General features: G+C 36.3%; 1 protein-coding gene and 1 long non-coding RNA gene across 2 annotated transcripts; both read left to right on the top strand.

Moving 5' to 3' along the window:
- Positions 1 to 2721: 2721 nt before the first annotated feature.
- LOC144419926 (uncharacterized) lies at positions 2722 to 4148 on the top strand. The gene is made up of 2 exons (XR_013474380.1): positions 2722 to 3047; positions 3231 to 4148. It is a non-coding gene; the product is annotated as an uncharacterized LOC144419926 (long non-coding RNA).
- Positions 4149 to 4258: 110 nt separating this feature from the next.
- Positions 4259 to 5976, top strand: LOC120334459 (uncharacterized). The gene is made up of 6 exons (XM_078110173.1): positions 4259 to 4567; positions 4675 to 4828; positions 4970 to 5069; positions 5156 to 5224; positions 5678 to 5755; positions 5838 to 5976. The coding sequence occupies exons 1-6, from the start codon at positions 4410 to 4412 to the stop codon at positions 5948 to 5950; spliced, it is 672 nt and encodes a 223-aa protein (XP_077966299.1). The 5' UTR covers positions 4259 to 4409; the 3' UTR covers positions 5951 to 5976.
- The last annotated feature ends 6911 nt before the right edge of the window (positions 5977 to 12887 follow it).

Genomic DNA, 12887 nt, shown 5'->3' with positions numbered 1-12887 from the left:
CCACGGAATGCCTGAAGAAAGGCTTCAACAAATTTGAGCCTGTTGTTCCTGGCTGCAATGCGTAAGCCGTCAGACAATAGCGAGCTTTCAATCGAACCGGCCCAACATCCCTCGAATGTGAAGCAGTGGCGATGAGACCGGTAAAGATCGGATTCGACGAATCAGAGTTAATAATAAGCCTAATCATGTTTTAGTTTCTGTATATAAACATAGACGAATAATTATGAAGAATTAACTCATAACTGCAATTTTGTCGCGGTCGAATATTAGGGTCGTGTTTTCGGGGGCACAGAAGGGTTGAAATGAAGACAATACGCCAGCACTGAAGGAATAACAACAAGGAGCCTCTAAAGTCTAAACTAATCGATAAAAAGAACATTAAGGTACCATAGCAGAATCGAAAGATTCTGGATCAAGAAAATGAAGAAGAGCGTGAATTGAAATTTAACTGTCGGCACATAATGCAAATGCTGTTGCTACAAAGAAAATAAACGAAAAACTATTTCTTTTGTACTGTATATATACTATAAATAGTTGTAATGTAACATGATATCGGACCAAGCCAATGCCAACATTTTTAAACATTTATATTATTGTTTTTTCTGTGTGCATACTGTTGCGAGAATATTGGTCTCATCAATAGACCTTATTCATTAAAAACCCATCCTACGCGCAAAATGAAAAGTGATGTAAAAAAAATTTTTTTAACATTAGCTCTTATGGGGAATGTGATCACCAGAGCAGAAATTTGCATTTTATGTAATTTTCTAGATATCTTTCATTGTATACGTGAGCAGTTTTGAGGATAGAATATTTTTTACATCTTTTTCGATATTTTTATTATGATAAACATGGTCAAGATTTTTAATTATCGTTCATTGAAATTTTAATAAGCCCGGTGTTTCCGATGACGTCATTCTCACTAGACCATGAGATTCTGCCAACGCACCGTGCTCTGTGGAATATGCGCTCCAACTACTTGTGATAACAGAATACTGGAATACCGGTACCGGGACCACAACTGGCGTTCAACAAAAGACCTATTTTGGTTTCAATTGGATGTTATATATTTCATGAATTTCATGTAACTATGTACATTTCTGGTACACCTTTCAAAATCCAATGGCCTAACTCAGTTCATATGTTGACACCATGTACCTATCCCAAAATTGGTGATGTTCAGGGCTGGATTTAGACCATGGGAGGCCCCTTCATTTTTTTTTTGAGCTCAGAATTTCTCTCTAAACTACACCACATTTAATTGCTTAAAATTTAAAAATATGAAAGCATTAAACTTTTCATTCTCCCCAATCTCTCAATTTACTTGAGGCAGTTTTTCTTTCAATTTCTTTGATCAAACAACCGCTACAGCCATACTTTAACATAGAAACTTCCAGCAGAATGCGCATAATAATAACTTCCCTTATTATGATGCAAACGACGCAATAATGGCTGTTTACAATGTGGTTGAAACCAGTTGTGTACGGAATTTTCTACTCTGAAAAGCTTGATATATATATATATACTTTTTGTAGGGTTTAAACTTGTCGAGTTTTCAAAAGAATTACAAACTTCGAAACCGAATTTCGAGGCTCTAGGTTTCAGCCTGCCTAGCCTATTGGTAAATCCAGCCCTGGTGATGGTCCCTACAGCAAATTTCTGGCTCTAATCATCCTGCAGATTGAAATAAATGGTTTTCAGCATTTATTAGCAAAGATAGATATTTTAATTAAACATATAGTTCAACTTAAAGCCTGTATAATGATATTATAAATATATGTCCCATTATTACTACATTGTGAGAAGGCTTTCCACACTATCAAGTCTATAAGGTTTTAGCGTCTTCCAATGTCTCAGATGGAAACTTCAGTCTTCATTTCGCATATTCTTTTCATGTGTAACAAATTAACCAATAATTTGGATAATGGAAGTCAAATTCTATATAATAATTGACGTAATCGAAATATTGAAGAGATCTTTCTAGATCATTCGAAATATTGAGTCTAGATCTTTCTCGTGTATGAGAAAATGGATATTTTCCCATGTCGGGTGACCCATAAACAACCGAAATATTGAAGAGATCTTTCTAGATCATTCGAAATATTGAGTCTAGATCTTTCTCGTGTATGAGAAAATGGATATTTCCCATGTCAGGTAACCTATAAACAAGTGTAATTATTGTAAGAAGGGTACCGAACATTCTAGATATGAGCAAAAATTGCTCCGTGGGAAACGAGATTTTTGGATAATAAAGAAAGGTACCGTTTTTGGCGAGCGAGATGAAAAAGATGTTACCATTTAAATAAGACATTTGATCGTGGTTTGCCCGGCTTTTCTTTTTCAATTCGTTCGATACAACAATGCTAATTCATCACCGACTTGGTTTTCACGATTGTGAGTGTGTTTTATTGTAAGTAAATTTATTGTGATATATTATCCGTGGAAATAAAAATCTTTACAGGCAAATTGGTCAGATCCTTACTGTTATATAAAATTAACAGATATCTCAATTTGAACACGTAACCTACTATATATTCTGTTTTTGGAGTCAGATACTTGTCTATTTCGCTTAATTAGAAAGCAAAGACAGTCAGAAGTTACACATGAATGCCATTAGCATTTGAAGCTTGACTGATTCCAATGTACCTTTTCCATTGTTGTTTAATGTAATATCCTAAACGTGACTTCAAATTTTTTTCTCACTTCAATAAGTGTGTTTCCATGGGCAAGTTTACTAGGACGGACTAGGACGCAGTAGGACGCGCATTCCTTATATGGTCAACGATATGACGTCATGGCGCGTCCTAGTACGTCCTACTTCTTCACCGGGTTTTCGTCCTACTGAGTCCTAGTATTCAAGACGCTTATACGTTATTTTCCGTTATAGCGACTTTCGATGTTTCTCGCAGATGACATTTTTGCGGCTTTTCTTCATGGGGGATCCACATGGGTTTAGACTTGTCAGTTGTAAGTAATGGCATTGTAAGATGCGGTACCGTACCTCAACCTTCAAACTCACGATGGCAGATGAAGAATTAGTGTAAACGGTACGGTAGCAGACTAAACATTCAACGGTACTGGTACCGTATCTCTCGATAACTTTTTATGTAGACTAATGCTGTATTCTTTTTATTTTGTATCACATATGCCGTATGGACAACCTATTGGACCATTAACTTATTTAATTTTCGTGAATGCTGTGATTGCTTCAACAACTGTTGGGTTAGTAGGATATCTTGATATACGGACACCAACAGTATCTACAATTTTTCGTCCAAAACATTGGCAGATTTAATACTAGACAAATACAAGTGAGTGAACAAAATTTATACATACTGACATACCGGTAGCTTACTAGGCTATAACCATTATTCATTTTTTTTATTTGTTTGTATATTTTTCTTTTTACTGAGTAATTTATTTGATTTCAAGTCTGGCTTTTTCAACTTCCAACCTTACCATGTCTTGATTATTGTATGAGTGTGTGTGCTTTATTTATTTTTTATATACTTTTGGGTGAGCGAACACGTACTACTTTTTTTTATCGATACCTTTCCATCTAAAATTTGTACGCTTCAAAACTTACCTAGGTTTTGTTTGCTCTCCCGATTCTTTTTTTTTTTTTTTTATGTATTATTTTATCGTCTACTGCTGATTATGGAGTCGAAATAAAGTTATACTTATACCGTAGCTGGTATAGCCTATCAAATGAAAATTTTTGCCACAGCTATCTTGTTTTGATTTGAGTTTTGCTTTCTAAATGGATTTTGTTTTTATATTTGACTGTGCATATTTTATATAGATTTTGTCAACTATTTTGTGTGTCTTTGTTTGTAAAAAGCCACTGTTAATATGTTATTATTTTGTTTTGCATATTTCTGTTTTATTGTTCTCAAGTCAAACTTGTAAATGTGTTTGTTAACTGACTGTTGTATGTGTTCAGTTTATCCCTATGTCAGTTTTGCTTTCTGATTGGATTTTGTTTTGATATTTGTCTGTGCATAGTTTATATAGATTTTGTCAACTATTTTGTGTATCTTTATTTGTAAAAAGCCACTGTTAATATGTTATTATATTGTTTTGCATATTTCTGTTTTATTGTCCTCCCCGTCGAACTTTCAAATGTTTTTGTTAACTGACTGTTGTATGTGTTCAGTTTATCCCTATGTCTGTCTAATTTATTTTTCCCATGTATATATGTATTTTGTTGTTGCGCATCCAATCATGTTTCTGTGTTATTGTGCTTCTATGTCTAGTTTATTTTTTCATGTTTTGTGTGTCAAATATATACATTTTGCAATAAGAAAAAATTGCTTCCTCATTAAACCAGTTGTGTACAGATTGGCAGGGCAAAGTTAGATGGTATGATAGTTGTCATATTGAGGAAAGGGAATTGATTTTTATTTAGAATGTTCAGTTGGTCACCAGAAGCGACATTCGACTTGATCGATGCTGCTAAGCAGGTTAAGCTGGTTGAGAAAAGCGACAGCACTGCGGTTAGAAATGTTGTTGTGATGAAGGAGGTGGCGAGAATGCTAGTGGAGAAGGGATATCGCGATATGGACGTGTAAGTTTGCCACGAAATATAAAAATGTTAGCCTGGTTTATATTAGGAGTGAATTTTCCACACTCGCTACAAAAATAAGTGAAGATTTTTTCATGTTGCTTGAATAGTGTTACTGTGAAGAACAAGTGGAAGCGATTGAAGGCAAAATATAATCATATTAGAACAAAAACGTCACAATCTGGAGAAAGTTCTAGGTCTGCGTTGAATTGGCCATATTTTAGGGCCATGCATGAGCTTCTTGGCTCCAGACCAAGAGTGCAGGTGAGTGGTTAAATAATTTTGAAGCTAGCAAGTTTTGTAATTTTATGATTTTCATGTTTTACACTGTTTTATTATTTGCTTCTACTCAATTTTTTTATCGCCGTGATTGATATTTGAATAATCATTTATTTATATTTTCAGGCCTTGGCCTCCATGATTGGTGTTGATACCAGCGAGCCGTCAATCATGCGAGACCATAGTTTCGACGAAACCATCGCTCAGTTTGTGGCTGAAATAGAGGGTCAGTACAGGATCTTATGCAATGAAATTGGTGGAAGGGTTGGTGGCATCATCAAACACTTTTTTAACTTAATACATTATTTTTAGTTGACAATCCAGATAGCAGTCTCCTGCAAGAAGAGTCGGAGGGCGAGTTGCAACAGGACCTGCCGCAAGGTTTGTCGAAGAGTCGTTTATAATTTTTTATGTTTATGATTAGCGTATCCAAACCAAATTATGGTTTGTTGCAATGTATTTATAAATTGTTTTAATATGCTTCATCTTCAGTTTTTTTATGTATTTATTATTATTAAAAATCACTTTTTATACACAGTTAACCTTTTTTAGTTGCAATAATTTAAAATACTTTTTATCATATATAAAAATTGATCAAATTGAGGCCTTTCATTCCGAAGTTTACATTTATAGATATGTATCTTGCACTTAGTAAAACACAGTTTATACCTTGGTTTTTACATGATAAAATTTTTAAATACGATTGCATGTCATTATAAAGATCAGAAAAGCTATAATAATGAAAAAAAGTTGGAAACATTACAATTTGCTGTTTAGAATCACAGATGTCTTCAATAAAATGGAATTTTTTCTAATCCAATGCTTTATCTTTAGTTGATGAAAGTGTCAGCCATGCTCCACCAACTTCAAGCCAGCGAGGCAGGAGGAGACAGAGTAGTAGAGAAAATTATGGTTAGTGCAACCTAGATATATAAGAATTACTAGCTGATGGCTCATCATTGCTGTTACTGATGTTCTATTTTATAACTTTCAGATTCCAGAACTGAAGCTCTCTTGAGAGTATTTAGGGAAGAATCTGAAAAGGATAGGCTTGCCTTTGCATCAGCTTTGGAGAATTTGACAAATAAAATATTGGAGAAACTGTAATAATTATGAATTATTTATTCAACTATAACAAGGAAAAATTGAACAGAAATTAACAAATGAACAAAATTTGAAAAAAATAACAAATTAGTCACACACGTCCATAGAGTTCAAAAAGGTAGTCGGCAATGACCCCTTGGGCGTTATTATTAGCCCCTTCATTTCGGATGCCAATAGTTGGAGGTTGTGGCTCTTCATTTAAGGGCTTCCTTGGCACTGGGGCTTGCTCTGTTTCGCAGATATTGTGCATTATGCAACACGCTGCAATGATCTTTGGTGCCTCAGCGACTCTAACATCCAGCCGACGAAGGATTCGCCACCTGGCTTTCAGCCGGCAAAAACAGTTTTCGACTGTTACGCGCACCTGCAGAAATAGCTCATGCTTAGTTTGTTATAACGAGTGTGTTTGAACACATAAAAGTGCCTGTTTACCTTGCTATGGTGCTCATTATATCTCTCTTGCCTGGGCGTGAGAGAAGACCCAGTGTATGGGCGTAACAGCCATGGTAAAGAGGGATACGCGCTATCACCCACGATGCATAAGGGCACTGGATATCCATTAATGGTGATCTCACCCTGCGCCAGAATACAATATTTAGTAGTAATCAACATAATTTTAGAGTCTGGAATGCTCAAGCTTTCTTACCGAAGGGAGCATTTCAGCATTCTTATATAGTCCAGAAGCCCTCAAGACTGTGGCATCATGAACACTGCCCGGCATCTTTATACTGATGTCTCTGAATCTGAGATTTAACACTAACAAATAACACTACAGAATGATATCAAAATTTTATCTTTTATTGCACAGACATGAACAAAAAACAACACAACAAATATGACATTGATTGCACATACAAAAGAAGACAGTAAATGGACATAAGACATAAAATGTGATTGACTTGAACAAACAAAAGTCTTAGTGCCAACACAAAAACTGTGGTGTAGTCGCATTGAAGGCAGAATGATATCAAAATTTTAGCTCATATGTTACTGCTGTTATTGTACAAATAAGTATAATAAATAAGTGTAAGTTTATTTCGACTCCATAATCAGCATAACAATAAATTGATTGGTAAAAGAATAAATAAAAACTATTTATGAAATCAGGAGAGCAAACAAAACCTTAGAAAAGGTTAAAACGTACAGAATGTATACAAGAAGGAAGGTTTTGCCAAGACGAAGTGGTACGTGTTCACTCACCTAAAATAATGGAAATATTTCACACACGCTCACAACCAAACAGAGGTTATAAATTAACGCAATTGATATCAATTCAAATTTATCATAGATGAGAAATCAGGCTGCCAATTTTGATGACGTAGATCTGATATTGATTGAAAGAGTCATGAAATCACTTAGTTTAAGACTATCATTGAATTTGAGGTCACTGACATCACTAGAGCAAATATATACTGCAGTACGGTACTGATACGAGTTGTTGTCAGTACACACTAAATTTATGCTCCATATAGGCTAATATATTACCCACGGTGCCATTATAATTTAAAAACTTACTGTAGTTTGTTTTGTACATGCCTATATATAGAATAAAAGAATTACCGGTACTCCATCCATATTTTTCTCGGAATTCTTTCAGCTCCCCACTGAGTTAACGCCAGCAACGTCCTAGACCGCCTTATTCTTCTGGTGTGCAACCATAAGACCAGCGCCTGCACCGCGAAACAAAACGCTAATAAAGTCTTCGCCCTGTCCATATTCAAATTAATACTATGATAATGATACCGAAGAGAGAAACCTAAAGACAAACTCGGGTAACAGTAACAGCTTTATACGAATTGGGGAAATCCCAACAACAAAATATTTACAGCGGAGATCACTCAGGCTGAAAGAAGATGACACAAATCAACCCATCCAAGCGTGTAGTTTTACCCACAATGCAACTCATTTCCGAGATCACGATTACATGGAAACAGGTCGCGATTTCGTGTCCTAGTCCGCCCTAGTAATCCCGCCCGACTGCGTCCTAGTTCGTCCTAGTAAACTTGCCCATGGAAACACACTTAATCATCACATGTTTGAATACCCGAGCTGACTTCTACTGGTTTGTTATTAATTTACAATTTTTTTTATAAATTAACTGTCGTACTTGCTAAGTGCTCCACTATGTGAAAATCTACAAAAAAAAGCAGTGATTTTATAATGGACTACATTTTTAACCGAATCCAAAAATATACCGTAACTTAGTCAACCCTTCCTCCAACGAGTTTTTGTTAAATTGTTCGAACATCTAAATTAACTGTTAATCTTGATAGCAAACATGGGGGGCAGGGGGGAGCTGACTGTGATGGTCGTATCGCACCCCAGTCTATATCGAATAACTGTGTGTTTTGTATATAATTTTTAATGATTCAATGCTTGTATTCTGGTTGACAAAATAAATCTCCCTCTCGTATTCAGTCATGTTTTTTTAACCTAGTTAGGAGACCGGTATTGTACCATTATAGATTGGAGATATTCATCTTTTTTGTATACCGGTACCGAACAACTTATCCTGCCTATTGGCAGGATGGCCAGCATTTTTGTTCGTAGGCCTATTTCAGTATTTACTAAATAAATAATTAAGTTTTCACCTCCTGCAGGCTTGGTACGGTACCGGTAGTTTAAAATTTAAAGTAAATGCCTTCAGTAAATGATTGCTAGCTGTACAGGTATAAATGCGTAAAACCAGTAAACAAACGTGATAGAAATGGTATGAGTTATAGATTGTCAATGTTAAACGCTTCCAGTACCGGACCCAAAGCGACATTAGCGCCGCAATTGCAGCGCATATCCCACTGAGCACGGCGCGTTGGCAGAATCTCATGGTCTAGTGAGAATGACGTCATCGGAAACACCGCGCTCATTAAAATTTTATTGAACGATTATCAAAAATCTTGACCATGTTTATCATGATAAAAATATCAAAAAAGATGTAAAATATTCTATCCTCAAAACTGCTCACGTATACAAAGAAAGATATCGAGAAAATTACAAAAAATGCAAATTTCTGCTCTGGTGATCACATTCCCCATAAGAGCTAATGTTAAAAAAAAATTTTACATCACTTTTCTTTCTGCGCGTAGGATGGGTTTTTAATGAATAAGGTCTATTACAGACCTGTGCACCTGTGATTAGTGTTTCCCCCCATAATTGTTTTTGGGAGTGTTCAGAATTTATCAACACAGTTTTGATTTGAGTTTGTATCTTACACCATTTCAACACTTTCAGCAATGTCCAAACAGGGTAGTTTTTCATGGCATTTGGCTATCTTTGTCACCTCACCACATTGTATTCCACAAGTTATCTTTGTCTTTGTATCAGATTGAATTGGTCATTTTCAGCTCAAGTGTTTTTAAAGTTCAGCAGCACGAAAGTTAAATACATTCGTGTATTTTTTTGTTTGTTTCGTATCCAAGCCAAGCCTCGTTCACCTAGGTTTGTGTTTTTGCTTTCTTCTTCTTTATATGTGTGCTGGTGTGCTCGCACATGACATTTATCATGTTTTATACTTATTAAAGGTTTTACTAGCAGTCCATGATTCTTCATTTTTAATTTGTATGTATTGAGAGTTTTCTATTTGGGGACTCGAGACTAATATTCCGAGTTTGTGACGTCAAAATGGAAAAACAGAAAGAACGTTACGACTTAACGTTGAAAAATCACAGATCATCGTGTTTTTTAATGAGATGGATGAGCTTGGTGGTCTTCAGCGAGTTTTTTAATATTTGGTGACATTTTCGTCAGGCACAATCTCAAATCACCCCGTTTACTGACGGAAAGGCGATTTCGTTGTTGTGATACCAATAGTTTCACGACTGAAAACCCATTTTCCACCATATAAACGGTCGGTCGGAAATGAAAGAATCCAGAATTCTACCTCCTCAAAAATCATCACGTACTTGCCTGATGACCTGCACCAAAATACATCATAACGATCGGTAAAATTCATTCTTGATTCCTCATCAATCTACGACGACCTCCAGTCCATAGAATTCAATCATTCATTTATTTGTTTCAGGTTCATGAACTTGATAATGGGGGAAGTCGTAACCAAACATCGGCTACGCCAGGGATCGGCAACGATCGCCCGCGGGCCAAATTTAAGGGTTGCAATTCTTGGGGGGCCGCACATATTTTTTGGGGTTTAAAAACGGAACAGCGCGCGAGGACTGCGACAATTCGTGAACTCAACGCAATCGTCTTATTAAAAGGAAAAAAATACAAATGACATTTAATGTGACACTGTCTTGTTGCTGCATCACGCTTGGTAGCTTTTCGACATCGGCGGCAAACTGAATGAAGCCAAGATTGGAACATTTCCTAAATGGGCATCACTAATCCTAGTTCTCTGCTTGTTCTTTGTAATGTTCATTTTTGAAAATAATTGTTCACACACATATTATGTAGACTACTTTCAAACATCGAAGTGAATTTTTTTCGCATGGTTTGTCAAATTTTGATAGAGTTTTCTTTAAAAAAATGATACATTTTTATAAAAATCAAGCAGTGATGCATCTTTCGAATACAATATGAATTTTATTTCCTCATTGCATCTCAAGGATATCCGTTTGAATATTTTCTGCGCTATTGAACTCCTGCACACAGCATCAACTTTTCTGCGTGTTGCAATTTGTCTGATTATAATTAAATTGAAGGCTCGTTAAACGAGTATCTGTTCACTACATTGTTGAGTTACATAAATAATTTAGTCTAAACGTGTCTCCCTCGAGCGTAGATTATAAAATTAATTCATCGTCAAAACCGCCGTTTTGTCGCTATAATTCAGTGAAAAGTTGCGGGCCGAATTATTTTACTCCGCGGGTCGAATCTGGCCCGTAGGTTGCCGACCCCTGGGCTACGCAAACTACCTTACGGCGGGGAGGAGTCAAGCAATCCTCTCGCGTGGGATTATCGCTCACAGGATTCGAACCTAATCAAGTACACGATGCGCTAGACGCCGGATGAAAACAGGTTTCGCGAAATCGCATTTTTCGCCCGTCTCTGTATCGTTTTCGCCCACCGGGGGGCGATATCGCCTACTTTGGGAATCATTGAATAGAGGAAGATGCAAAATAAAAGGCCGTACTCAATAACTGGTTTTATCATCGTCCTATATACTTTAAGCAATGTAATCTTATTCGCACACCACTTCGTACCAGATAATGCACGTAATAAATTCATTCTTTTACCGAGACTTTTCCCCCATGTATCTAATATGTTTTCTGCATCAATCAATCTCCCAACGTCCCAAGTATTTGCAGTCTTTCTCAACCGTAAGGATCGGTTCTTCTATTTTCAAAGAATGGCTTTGGATTTTGCTTTCGAGGGGCGAACCCCAATCATTGCACCAGCAATTAATATTATCTTGATTAGCTTGGATCTATGTAAAAAGATGATCAACACATAACTCATCTTCCCAAATGCTGCAGGCGTCCGCAAAGAGCACTATGTTTGAAGAAACACAATAAGGCAAATGGTTTAACATAAAATTAAAAAGAGTGGAGATAACACGCTACCTTGAGGGATTCAGTTGTCGATTTTGAATATATCGGACATTGTGTTACCTATGTGAACTTGTACGAATGGACAAAAAGAATTCAATTCTCATAAAAGATCGGCCACGTATCCCAATATTATACAGTTTGTATAAGAGGCCGCAAAGCCAGACCATGTCGTAAGTCTTTTCTATCTGGAAACATGGCGGATCAGATGGCAGCATGGCAGATCAGAAACAGATCTTTTATTTGCCGAAGCTTTATAGATATCATCATGTATTCGAAGGATATTGTCGATTGTTGAGCGATGATGTCTAAGTCCAGATTGTTACGTCGTTAATCTAAAGTTTTATATTAGACGTCAACGAAATTGGTATGAATGATGAAATATGAATCTTCGGTTTGTTAGACTTTAATATGGGAACTGCGCCAATGAGCCGGTAATTGTCCTTTTACCCAAATAAGATTAAAAAGTTGCAGAAATATTATTTAGGATAGGATAGCATCCAAACACATTGACCTTTTGTGAATCATATATATCGAAAGGTGTCATGAATCGCTTCATCCTGTTGTAAGCGATTCGTTTCAGTCTTATAAGTTTGATGCAATCATCATTCCACCTAGGGTGTTGCTGACTTTTATATGGTTTGGCTTTTGGGATAGACATTCTAGCTACCGTAACAAGCAAATTTGTCACAAAACTTTTCAACGTCTTCAGATATTATCCCATCTGATATAGTCCGGCAGAATCGGGCCTTAACATTGTTTTGGGACATAAAGTTTTTTTTATTGTTTAGATATAATGTATATGACATATATAATGATACCCAGGTGGGTGTGGAGTATATAATGTTGAGCAATTTTTTTTAAGTGGATTCAAAGTATTCGGTCCAAGATGACGCACATCCTGAACCCTAACCTGGTAAACATACAATGTTCAGGTCGTGCGCCATCTTGGTACGAATACTTCAGGAGCGCCTTTTTGTTAAAAACAATTATTTCATAACTACATGGTTTAGTTTCGCATACATAGTAACATTGAATCTCCTTACAATGTCAGAAATTCAATTTCAGTAGAATAAATGGTAGTTTATTTTACTAATACAAGTCAAGATCCATCGACAGCATCTAGCCACTTTCTATTGCGCTCTTCAAAATACATTGGCGTTGCCGCGCGCATTTCGTTTTCCTAGTTTAAGCTTAGGGACTTGGGAAATATTTTATTAGTTGAATTGGATTGGAATATTTGACCTCGTCTTTCACTCCGAACCAGGGCATGTAAAACCATCTACTGGTATCTAAAGATGTGTAACGTGTTTTCTTTTGGAAGAACCGCAACCTTTCAGTGCTGCATTGACTTTGGCAAAATTAATATATCCTTGTGGAGATAGAAGGTATGCGTATGCGAAACCGAAATGTGCACCTGTTATGCCAACATAGTTGAG

Source organism: Styela clava, chromosome 2 (assembly GCF_964204865.1).
Source record: "Styela clava chromosome 2, kaStyClav1.hap1.2, whole genome shotgun sequence".
In the NCBI taxonomy this organism is placed as follows: domain Eukaryota; kingdom Metazoa; phylum Chordata; class Ascidiacea; order Stolidobranchia; family Styelidae; genus Styela; species Styela clava.
The sequence above is the reverse complement of the archived record's forward strand: the minus strand, read 5'-3'. Positions and strand labels throughout refer to the sequence as shown.

What these genes read in the sequence shown, in the direction of transcription:
- LOC120334459 (XM_078110173.1), top strand. Translation starts at nt 4,410, where the DNA reads ATGTTCAGTTGGTCACCAGAAGCGACATTCGACTTGATCGATGCTGCT. An exon ending in GCAACAGGACCTGCCGCAAG is followed by an intron (nt 5,225 to 5,677) that starts GTTTGTCGAAGA and finishes CTTTATCTTTAG; the next exon opens with TTGATGAAAGTGTCAGCCAT. An exon ending in GAGTAGTAGAGAAAATTATG is followed by an intron (nt 5,756 to 5,837) that starts GTTAGTGCAACC and finishes TATAACTTTCAG; the next exon opens with ATTCCAGAACTGAAGCTCTC.